This window comes from Orbicella franksi, chromosome 3 (genome assembly GCF_964199315.1).
Source record: "Orbicella franksi chromosome 3, jaOrbFran1.1, whole genome shotgun sequence".
Lineage (NCBI taxonomy): Eukaryota > Metazoa > Cnidaria > Anthozoa > Scleractinia > Merulinidae > Orbicella > Orbicella franksi.
Genome location: NC_138147.1, coordinates 6,632,669 through 6,644,528, shown reverse-complemented (window position 1 = coordinate 6,644,528; position 11,860 = coordinate 6,632,669). Strand labels below are relative to the sequence as shown.

Here is an 11,860-nt window from a genome sequence, read left to right as displayed (position 1 = left end):
TGTAAAAACCCAACGAATTGTCTGTTGTCGATGAATAAGAGCGCCCGCCGATGCGTGTTTTGTACAATCAGCAAAACATGACAAATTGGACTTTCCCACTTTCGTGTGAAAACGTACATCGAACTCATATCATATCTCTAGTTTTTAAATATGTTTAAGGTTGATAAGTGTTTGAGAACATATTAAAAGCCTAGCTGAAAATAGGTGAATACAGCGAAATAATCAGCAAAATTACGATGACGCTTTCTTAATCAACTCGAATAACGATTTCGATTTTGTTGGTTGAATTATCAAAACTCCTTGTCTATTATCTCGGCACAAAAGACAACGAAAGAAATCTTTGTCAAGATTTGTTGACAATTGAAAACACCGACTCGGATTTGAAGTGCACGCGCGCGCTGCACTATGCAAATGAGACTTTCCTTTCAAAAACTTTTGCAAACTCGCCAAACAAACAGAAACAACACGAAACTATCAAAAACAGGGTTTGGTTATGATTAAGCATTGTTTGGGAAACTCACAAATTAATTCGATACCAGACTTAAGAGTTTTCTTACATAACTTTTCTTTACAGAACAAACGCAAAAGCTTACGCATACAACTAGCGCGAGCAAATATTATTCATTCACAGCGCGAAATTGAAGTCTGGCTTTCGACCCTGAAAAACTCACCTTTCCCATTAGCTCAGAGCATAAAACTACATATAAGAGCCCTGGTTCTTATTTCCTGTCTTATTCCCTGCCATCGCTGTGAAAAATCTGCAAGAGAATCTCGCCACTCTCACCATTTGATCAGGCAACGTGACAACATCCACGCGAGAGCTCACGACATGTGCGTGAATCCGCGCGGATATTTGACGTCAGGATGGCGCAATTTGTTCTAAAAATAGAAAAATTGTCCCATATCATAGGTGCGCGCGGATCCCAAGACTTACGGTCTCCGTCCCCGATTATGGCTCCTGATCTCAATATACTATTCTTGGGCCTCACTGACCCCCACATTCCGGAGTCACTTCAATTTGCAATACCAAGATAACACTCTTGACGGGCGAAACCACAAGCCACCATTCAGTGAAAGGTGAGTGTGGCAGCAAAAAAGTCCCCCCCCCCCCCCCCACACACACAAAGTTATATATCACTAGATTGGCAAGCACAATCATCGACAAATGTACAAAGAAACCGATAAGGAAACATTTGCTAACTATTTATTTACTATGTGTTTATCCTTTTTCTCTTGCACTAGTTTTCTTTTTGTCCTAAAATAAATGTATGCAATGGAAGAGCATATAATCAGTTTACTATATTTTGACCTTTCCCTATTCCTTTCACTGCACTTTATTCTTGAATACAATCCTGTATTCATCGATCGTCAAGTGGAGAATACAATACGATACAAATATTTCGCTGAGGTCGGCTAAAAGCTACATGGAAATTTAGCTTTGTCACAGACATTAAAAGCTATACTGAGTCAATTTTCTTACTGAGCAAACTTGCTATCGGAAAAGATCAGTGAAAACATCCTCCTTCATGGCGGCACTTTGTTATTGTTTACGATTCAAGATGACGTCATTGACCTGCACGCAACAATCTTCCAGTTTATTTTCATCTTTTCCAGTTACAAAAATGTTCCCAGAAATGAGATGACGAGTTCGTCTCTGTTAAAACAAGAGTTAAACTCTAGGTTGAAGGAAACTCAAAAGTAACAGCACTCCAAGTTAATAAATCAAAGGAAACGCGGGACAGAACTCTAAACTTCATGACGGCTCTAGCCTTCGAGATAGACGCTCTCTTTCACAACTGATAATTTGAAAATTATAGACTTCAAAATTCAAGGAACAGTTCTGCTTGGACTTGCACATTTCAGTTTTACCAATAGACTTTTACTTACTTGTAGCTTTAGGCGAAAATTATTAATATGACATTAATACGCGGAAAGGGAGAATGTGCAATGGCGAGATCGATAAAGACTGAGAATCAAAGATATCTACCTTGAATTGACTCGATATTAGCGTGCTCCGGGTTTCATTTGCCAACACAGATCCTTGCCTTCTGACTTTGAAACCAGAATTCTGCCGTGTTGCTTCACAGATCGTCTGTAGGATCGAGCGAAGAGAATCGAAAGGCTATGGAATATTCTGGGTTCAGGTACTTGGATTTGTTTGTATAAATATCTGATCAAAATCTTGAATGTGTCTAATGCGACTAAGCATAAATGATGGGTAAAGTAAATACCTTCCGTACTTGAAAATGACTGATCGAGTCATGTTAAGATAAGTTCATTCTCAGACTGTTTACTCGAGAATAACAAAAAAGTTTCCGTTTGGGAAACCGATCGGGAAATGTATTGTGGCCATCTGTAGCGTTCATTGTTTCATTTTTGAGCCTAGTTGAATTGTTCGCTTTACATGGCCCGCGTACAGTCTACACAGTTATGCTTAGCGTGCGCCGACATTTTTCTCCCTTTTTGGCTCCAGCGATGCTCAGGTGAAAACCGGAGCAGTCATAACACCTGCCTGTCTGAAGACAGCGAAAGCTTAACCTTTGAAGTTAGTCCTGAACTTAAACACAGACCGGCTCGTAAATCATGACAGGAAAGAGGGACTGATTGGCCGGTACGGTATTGAAAACAAGGAGGGATGGGAAATTATTCCACTATACTGCATCGTTGACTGAATACCATCAGGGCTATGCTGCCAACTGTCAGGTAACATAGTAGAAGACTTACTCGTACTTGACGAAAGAATGTAGCAGTTGACATTTCCAGTAGTAGTATCTAAAGTCCCGCAAAATTTGTTCTCTCGGCCGCCAGAGGCAAGCGGCCCATGTACGGTTGAGTTATTCGATCGTTGATCTCCCTGTAAAGATACAAGAGAGTTCATGCAACTTTGGTAGGGGTGTTTAACTGGACTTGAAAACCAACCCCTTCCATGAGCAAGCAGTATAGTCCTATCGATGGCCAGGTTACGTTTAAAGAGCGCATCTCAGACCACTGGCCTGCTTATGAAATAAAATAAGCCTCATGCAAGGCTAAGAGGACGACATTTTTACCCATTTCAGACCCCGTGATAAAAAAATAGACTCTTTATAGCTCCGCCACGCACGAAGAAGGCTAAAGCCAAATTGAAGACACCAGATTATGAGTTCTACACACTCTCCCTATCTCTCTTTAAAAATGTGAACGATTGGTCAACAAAATGTACTGCAGCAACTGGGCATTATAACTACACATCTTTATTGGCAAAGTATCCACTGTTAAACGTATATGTAAATACAAAAGTCCTAAAAGAATCTTGATTCACAAATGCAAATGGATAATATGCGGATTTAAAAGCTTTGTTACTAGTGATAAAGTGCTTCAATATAAATTATACCATAATTCCACAAAATGAAATAATGCTAAATCTTGATGAACAAACTCTAGCAAAAATCTGAAGAAAACTCCGTGAAACAAACAGATTATTACATTTCCAAAGAACAGGAGGAACCTAACTTCCAACGTACGTATACCCCAGCATCAATGAAGTGAGGACTTAATTATTTTGGGGTTCTCAGAACCAGTCAAGTTTTTGTGCTTGCCCAGATCAATTGCAAAAAGTTATTATCAAAATTAAGTGCTCCCTCTAGGTAGGAAACCATAGCTAATAGTATTACAAGTTTTACAGTGCGGCTATAAGCTAATTAAACATCTGTACAAACAAGTTATTAAATTTTAGCGTGTGCACCCGGCACTGTTAGGTGGTGATTATTCCAAACTCTGCAAGCTTTACACGTGGTTTTCATTTACTTTAGTAACAGCTTGTTCGTCATTTAGCTTAGACGATAAAGACAGGTCCAAAACAGAGAAAACTCGAAAACTACAAACACCCGGCCTGTTGTTTGATCTCTTGGCCAAGTTTTTCATAAGGGGCGCGGCTAGGTCACCGTATTCTCGGCGTCATGATTTCGTACAAGAGAAAGATTATGTGATTATGGAAAAAAGACCAACAAGTGTGCAGATAGCTTGAAAAAGAAAAAAATAAGAAATATACTGGACAAGATTCAATCGGATTTCAAGGTAATCCTTCGTCGTGTCGGACCGGCGACAGAACAGTGCATATTCCTGAAAATCAGTTGTTTTTCCTTCTACACGTACATTAATCCATCATATTGAAATAGATTTTTTCTGTTCGAGACTCAAAATTAAGAGCAAAAAAAGGCAAACTTCAATACAAAGGTGTATTAAAGTACTTACAATTAAAGAAAAATACTAAAGAAAATACTTTAGAGCTACTGGCATCATACGCACTGTATCAAAATGCTTAACTTCAGTTTAAGAGCCTGAAAAATTCACTGCGAATTATATTCATTTAAAAATGTACATGTAAATACAAATTATTACTCTTATAAATTATTTATCTTAAAAAATGATTTTGAATCCAAACTTTTGAGATGCAAAAGTTTGAATATTTGTGTTGACTGCAAACCTTGTGAGTGTTGAGTTATGAACTTAAACCAAACGTCACTTTACTTGAATTCAAAGCAACTGATAAGACGAAAATACCTAATTAGAGAAAAACTCAATGCAACTCACCAAAGAAAGCAAATCTTCCACAGAGCATTGTACAGACTGAGCGTAAGTCATGGGGTATATCTCTTTGTCTAAAAGGATAATTTTGATGATAAAAGAACTTGCGATTTTAAGGACTTGCAACTCCTTTTCCTAGCATCATTCTAATTGATTCAACTGATTGTGAAAGCAGCTCAAGCTTAAAACTAGCAGAGAAGTAACCAGAGTATTTCCCCGTTTAGACGGTGATCATTGAGACCAAATAACGCCATGCCTGAATGTATAATAGTTTTAAATCGACTTCAGGGAGACTCTCTTCTGGCTCCCCGTCACTCGCACACGTAATGCTCTTATCTTAGTGCGCATCGCCAGTAACGGCAGTAGCAAGGCAACTTTTCTCACGTATCCTCACAGCATTTGAAACAGGTTTGTTTCCGCACGATCAACCCACCTATGCAAGAATTAATCTTCTATATTCCCTTGTCTCTTAAACGTGTTCTCTTAGATGTGCTAGTCGTATTTTGGAAGCTGAAAGAACAAGGCAACTATCGAAGCACCTAAAGTGAACAAGAAAATCCACATGAACATGTTGTCCAGGATAGACGCCGCCATCATCCACTCGTCGCGCTGCTTTCCTTCTTCATCTTGAGCCTCCTTTGCCTCGACCAGTTTTTCCAGTGCGTTAGCAATAGTTTCCTGTTTGTAGGTTATGGCCCTTGTCAGGTAACTCTTGTCATCGCATTCCTGATCGGAACCACCTTTTCTTGTGAAGGGGCCTTTGGAATCCCTCTCGTCTGAAGCGCTTCTCCCATCAGTGGGCCACTTTCCACCAGTCGCTAATCCAGAGAGTCTCCTCTCGAGGACGCTAAATCTTTGATTTAAGATCTCATTTTTAGGAACAAATGTCTCGATATATCCGTTGTCCCTCAAAAGTTTTCGTTTTTCAAACGGGCTACCTGTTTCCAGAGGGTTTTCCGCATTGTCACCGCGGAGCTTTTTATGAAAGACTTTGCCTAAACAGTGGAGGACCACAAAGCGAAGCCAGTTGGGCATTTTGTGGATGGATGGGTTAGAAAAGTGGTATTTGAGGACCACACATGTTCCAATAAGAGCTATTCCAACCTGTGATATGTAAGCAAGAAATTAAACTCGTCGTCAACTCAACTTTCGTCAGCCGCCGACTTATATTGGCATGTATTTCCAGATAAGTCAGCCATAAGGATGATAACAAAAATAAAGAAGCAATGTGGAACTAAGATGCCCCTTTCAGATGTCCAAGCCCTTTGAAGCGAGAAGAGCAGTTACACCGACAGGCAACTATCAAAATCTATAGAAAACGAAATTCTTTTAACTGAACCCAGTGATTGATCTGATGACAAACGAGTATAAGTACGTAGTTAGAAAACTTTTTCTGGACGCTTTTGTCTAATACTTTATACTCTTAGGTCTCAAAACCACAAGATAGAAGGTAGACAGATGTAGACAGCAAGCTGCAGGTGTTGACAGTTGGTGAGGGAAGAAGCCCCGAGCTAAATATTAAAGTTGTTTGAAGAACCGAGAGCGAGCCCCCTCTAACTGTATTAGCATAATTCACAAGCAGATATATCAAAAAGCTATCAAGAACGTTCTTCAGAAACTTCACAATACGCCAAGTTGCGGACACCCTTTTTGATAATTAAATAGTTTGCAGTATCGGCATGCGAACTTTTCTGGCACGACGGATATAAATGTAATCATATTAAATGTTGACTAGATTTAAAACCTAAATACTAAATGGAAACACACCTCAAAAATGCAGCAAGAATAAAAGGTGGAGATGATTGACACCGCATCTGAGGTGGGCGGAATAATGTCAGCAACCAGCAGCATGAACACTGTCATGGCGAGGAGATTGGTAATGACCAACGAGATGCGTTCACCCGAGTCAGGTGGCAGATAAAATGACAAGATAGTCAAGCCTGTGGATAAAAATGCAGCAGATGTATAAGTTGTGTACACCTGGACAGAGGTTGCCACCGCTGCGAGAGACAGAGCAGAGAGGAGCACACGAGTCGTTGCTCATACTCTCCTTGGCCCGATTACCGACCGCTGTTCAAGAAAGGAGACAGCGCCCATCCCAAAAGGCAGGAGGAGGCCGTATGCCGAACTCGAGATCGAGCCTACTATTCTCCTAGAGGAGAAAGGGAATTAAATCATAAGTTTTGTGCTGATTAAGCGAGGACAGCGAGTCTGAGGAAAAATCAGGTTACGATTTAGAAAGCCGAAAACCAACACACTATTGCAATGATCCATTTCTGAGTTGACCTAAGCCTTCAATCAAAGCGAGGCCTGGTGCAAAACCATTCATATATGATGAAAATGAGTTTAATTTGCATGTGAATGAATCTTATTTCCATATGGAAGGATGGGCACCAAGACTCGCCTTGAGAGAGAGGCTTTAAGGTTATTCGGTAATGGCCTATTGTCGACGCAATTTCGATTCCCTACCGTCCACGTTAAGAGACAAAGTCATCGTTCGCGAAATGATGGTGTAAGATCAAATACGGAATAAAGAATGCATACATTGAAGGAAACCTAACGATGTTGTTTATCTTAAAATGTCATCTCACCTACAATAACAAGACAGGGGATGACCATGTTGAAGAAAAAGAAAAGCGTTCTTCTGCGAATCTGTACTTCGTACGTGACGTCAGGGTAAGGCTCCTCACAGCACACGTATTTGACGACATTTCTCTTGCAAGGAACTCGAATCAGGTCCCACTCGCCATTTTTCACAAACTTCTCACTCTCGGCCTCATCTGCCTCGGGCCTTAAATCCAGCTGAAAGCCATCGTAAGTCCAAGAGCCGAACTTGAGCGTACAGTGCTGCTCATCGAAGGGAAAATACTTGACGAAGATTTTACAGGAGCTTAGCAGAATGACTGGGGACAACCAAAGATTGTCTCCATTGCTTGAGACTTTGATTTGCGATTTAAATGCGGCCATAGAACCATCGCTGCCTCCATCTACACTGTGGATGGAAAACACATTGTAAACGTTTGTCTCTTTTTTTCTTGCTCTCTTTCTAATACTTTTGTTCTAAAATTACAAACGCTTGATTCAGTGAATCATTTATCTCCTATAAGGTCCCCTACGCGTGAGTTTGAATATTTAGAATAGGCGATAACAAAGACGTTTATTTAGTTCACATGTTAATTAACAGGATTTTCATTTCGAATATACGTTATATGATGTTTGTCAGCTCAGCCAGTAGAAGTTAGTTTAATTTTGACAGTAATACTTACTTATTGTAAAGCACCAGGTCCGGTTTCCAAATATCTGATGGGTTCACGTTGATTACCGATATTCCCCCATAATGCGACGCGTTCCATCGAAGGAAAGGGTTGTTCCATTTCTGGAGGAAATAAAAAAATGTCAAGATCGAGGGAATATAATTGGAAACAACACAATCGGGTTTATAGAAGGCTTCTGCTTCGGACATGTGGTCAAGGTATTCCCCAAAGTTTTTGGTGGGGTGTGCGGCCTGAATCCTTAAAACCTGTACCCTATTTCAGACCAAAATCTGTAATTATCCATACCCTATTCAGGCCTGAGGTAAAAATTGATACCCCGTTTCAAACCTCTAAAATTGACCTCTAAAATTACCACATGGCTCTATTATATGACCATGCTTCCATTTGCGTAAACATTTGAAAAGGGCTACCAATTTGGTGGTACGGAAAAAAATTAGTTCCTTGCAAACAAAATACCCAATTCTAAGCCAGAGTGAAAAACGTACCCTATTTTAGCCAAAATGGTCAACTGAATCTATATATTTTCAGACCACAAATGCTCACAAACTATACCCTTTGGGGCCGCACATACCTATATAGCTCATATAGGGGAATAACTCACCTTCCCCCCAATCGGAGGTCAAGTTACCAAATGGTGTCGGCATTTGTATCACAAATGTGTTTCAATAAACACCTTGGCCGGGTTGTTCAATGCCTGACTGAAGCTAACCCAGGATTAGCGAGAATTTTGATTTTAGTTTCGTGACTTTTTAGTGAGATTTTCTTTTTATTTTGATTATCCTTCAGTTGTGAGTTTGAATAATCTCAAACTACACAAAACGTAACCAGTGAAAAACATTTTACCCAAGAAAAGTTAAAACTTCGGTTAAATTTCAATCTTGGGTTAGCGCTAACCTGCTTTCAAACAACCCGGCCCTGGATGTACAGCGTGTAGCAGTTATCTAACGCTCACCTTAACCTTACCTTATTTAACTAATTTGTTGACGGTAAAAAAAAATATATATTTACGCAGCATAATTAGTTTTGTTTCATATTGCTTCAGTTCATCACCCTATCTGTTTAGTTATTAGGACCTACCTGTCTCACCCAGACACTAAGCCGCATCATTTGATTTCTTTCGTCCTGCCAAACAAGGAGCAAAATGGCGGTTGGTGATAATTTTTGGTGCGAAGCGAGTATCAAGCTTAGTCTAAATTAGTGTAAATTTTAAAAATTGGGCTAAAATTTGCAGACGGAAACATCTCTATCTCTGGTTAACAACTTTTTTTTCCAGGCTAAGCCGAATAGATTTTCTCATAAACAGCTCAGAAACTCTAAAATGTGGAACTTGGTTTGCTACTTTACGAAATAAATTACTCCGTTCGAGTCAATAAATGAGCATGGAGGCAGCGTGGCCGAGTAATCACCGTTTCGGCCTCGCAATCCAACAGTCCCGGGTTTGAGTTCCGCTCTGACCACTACCTGGATTTTGTTTCACAGTAGCCCCGAGTTCAAATCCTGGGCAACGCTTGTAAACAGCCAACTAATTTGCCTCCAGCCAATTGGGATTCTTTAAAACAATGTTATATTCAATTTGAATTATTAGTTTCAGTTGTTTAGTCGGCCCCATTAGCCTTTGTGCTATAAACACTTCCGAGGGTAAATAAGGTTGTCTCCATCTTGCAGATCTGAAAGATCACTTACAATATCAATGAGTTGATTCACAGAAATCCCAAGCGTCACCGTCACATTGTCCTCCTTCCTCAGCGCTGGCCGAAGGCGTTTGTCATACCCCTCAAACAACTCTCGGAATAACGTCAACTCCTCACGGTCTGGAGACATGTTAGTAATGCCAGTCGTGGACGACGGGTGTCGTGAGGATGGAGTGGAGGTTGCATGCGGTGGTTTCCCTGTGGTAGCGTTCAACAGGGTCTGTAGGCTGGGACTCACGTCACTACCTGCTAAGTGTAAATGAAAGGAACGGAAACATTTGTAACATTTTTGGACGAGCAGAGCATAAACAAAAACAAAACTCCCAAAGGGTGCTGTGCAATCGTGTTGCTTTCCCTTACGATTCGTTTTGATGCTGCAGAAAAACAGACAGGCAACAAGATACAGGAACAATGTTTTGTTTTGTTTTGTTTGCCTACAAAGACCTCAGATATGAAGACTGATAAAAGCGTAATGAGACTGAGTAAGAATGTTTCAGTGAAAAAAAATCTCAAGTTTTCTTCATAACGGAAATAGCCGAATTACCGGTTATTTTCGGAGAGAAAACAGGTCTTATGGGGTATTACGTAAGAGGGAAAAATAACAGGTTCGGAAAACAGGAGTAAATCTAATAGCACGTTTAACACTTTTCAGAAAGGTAATTTGGATCAAGAATCACAAACCTTTCAGTGTGATCAAAGAAAATGAAAATATATTAAAAAAACAATATTAAGACTTTGTGTTTCTATTCATATATTTCTCACAATCTTATGTTAACCTCTGACATGTTTTAGTCGTTTTGAGTGTGGCTATTGTATTTGTTCCGATCTCTGCGCTGGTCACGAGGTCAATATGTAGCTTTAAATTAATCTTTGGTTGCAAAACTGACGCAATTAAACCACATTTGTAAATAAGCTGCTTAAAGTTGACTAAACTTTTTACGAGTTCCTCGAGCTCAAGATAACCTTGGGTAAATAGTTTTCCTGTTTAATACTTCCTGTTCACTTTAAACAGGCGGCACGCAATCTCGCTCATACCAGTTTATACCAGCACTAACCTAAAATCAATTTGATGTTAACCAGAAGTTTCCGTCAACTGAAACAGCGTATGGCCAATTGTTCAAGCCAGTGAAAATCTGATCGCATTGCAAAGCAAGGAATTATCCCTTAAGCAGTTCTTCACCAGTTTCAAACTTAAAAGTGGCAATTGATGCGTAGGCTTATGTTGAGTCTTTCACAACGTAAACCCACAAACGCCAAGTGCATGCCCATCACAGCAACTCAAGCACACTCTTCACTTTTGTGCGTGTAGGATTATTCCCACCTATTGAATAATTAGTTCATTTAGTAGGTTAAATTCCAGAGTATTTAGTTCTAAAATGCGACAATTAATTCATAATTTAAAATGGGCAACTTGTTTTAAATAAAAGTAGCCTAAACTATTAAAAAATTGAGAGTCGTCACTTTCATATCTCTGCTTAGGTCACTGCCTTTCGTGCCGCGCAGGCCGTTCCGTATCACTGAGGTAAATTAAATGTTCTGTTTTCAAAATACCAACAGGAAAAAGGCAGAAATATTCGACTTTTTGAGAAACGTACACTTATTAGGATTGAAAAGTATTTTATCTAAGGAAAAATCCAACATTTTGCAATGCGTTCGAGATTTTACTGGAAACAGTGAGTAACACTGACAAGAAATCGTTTAACAAAACATAACCGCCCGTTGCTCTATAAAACAGAATTGAAACCGAAATGTTTACATACCGTTATTGTTTGCTGCCAAAATTGTTGTAAGGGTAGCTAAACACCACGCCAGCTTCATTGTGGAGAACATTTTAGATTGCATATTGCTGTTATAGAGAAATGATACGCTTTTATAGCTTCCCACAGGCTCAAAGCTGCTTCTCATCAATGATGTAGTGTAACATTCGCCGACAGAGTGATCCTGGAACCGGATAAAAGCGCGTGTCAAAGTTTATCTCTTTGTTCACTTGGTACGCGAGCGTGAAACCGCACTGCAGTCATCTTTTGAAGATTTGTAACTCCCTGCTGTTTTCAAAAGAAAACATTTTTAGTTGATGATCAATCAGCAATTTATTTTCAGCCATTAACTGTCCAAATATTAGTTGAATTGAAAATAGAAATCGTATACAAAGGACTCAACTCCCGACCTTTTTTGTTGTGAATCATCAAATTCAAACTACACCGGCTGACTGAGCTGCAAAGAAAACTATTTGAATGAACTTCAAGGTTACTGTGTTATCTACATGAATGACACGAAATGTCAGATAACAATGGGATAGTTGCACATAAAGAGAGACATACTTTACATTGC

General features: G+C 39.6%; 1 protein-coding gene across 2 annotated transcripts; it reads right to left on the bottom strand.

Moving 5' to 3' along the window:
• Positions 1–1,333: 1,333 nt before the first annotated feature.
• LOC145480949 (neuronal acetylcholine receptor subunit alpha-10-like) lies at positions 1,334–11,492 on the bottom strand. 2 transcript variants are annotated; one of them, XM_081459298.1, is made up of 7 exons: positions 11,290–11,492; positions 9,522–9,778; positions 8,916–8,960; positions 7,830–7,939; positions 7,155–7,555; positions 6,331–6,503; positions 1,334–5,667 (listed from the first exon to the last, which is right to left on the bottom strand). In XM_081459298.1, the coding sequence occupies exons 1-7, from the start codon at positions 11,432–11,434 to the stop codon at positions 5,056–5,058; spliced, it is 1,743 nt and encodes a 580-aa protein (XP_081315424.1). In that variant the 5' UTR covers positions 11,435–11,492; the 3' UTR covers positions 1,334–5,055. The 2 variants fall into 2 exon arrangements, with proteins under 2 accessions (XP_081315424.1, XP_081315423.1); XM_081459297.1 differs by having other exon boundaries at positions 9,522–9,775; positions 11,290–11,452.
• Positions 11,493–11,860: the final 368 nt, after the last annotated feature.

Coding starts and splice junctions, on each gene's coding strand:
- LOC145480949 (XM_081459298.1), bottom strand. CDS start 11,434: ATGAGAAGCAGCTTTGAGCCTGTGGGAAGCTATAAAAGCGTATCATTT. Junction 9,779..11,289: donor TTTGGCAGCAAACAATAACG/GTATGTAAACAT, acceptor ATTTACACTTAG/CAGGTAGTGACGTGAGTCCC. Junction 6,504..7,154: donor CCCCTGTCTTGTTATTGTAG/GTGAGATGACAT, acceptor TTTTATCCACAG/GCTTGACTATCTTGTCATTT.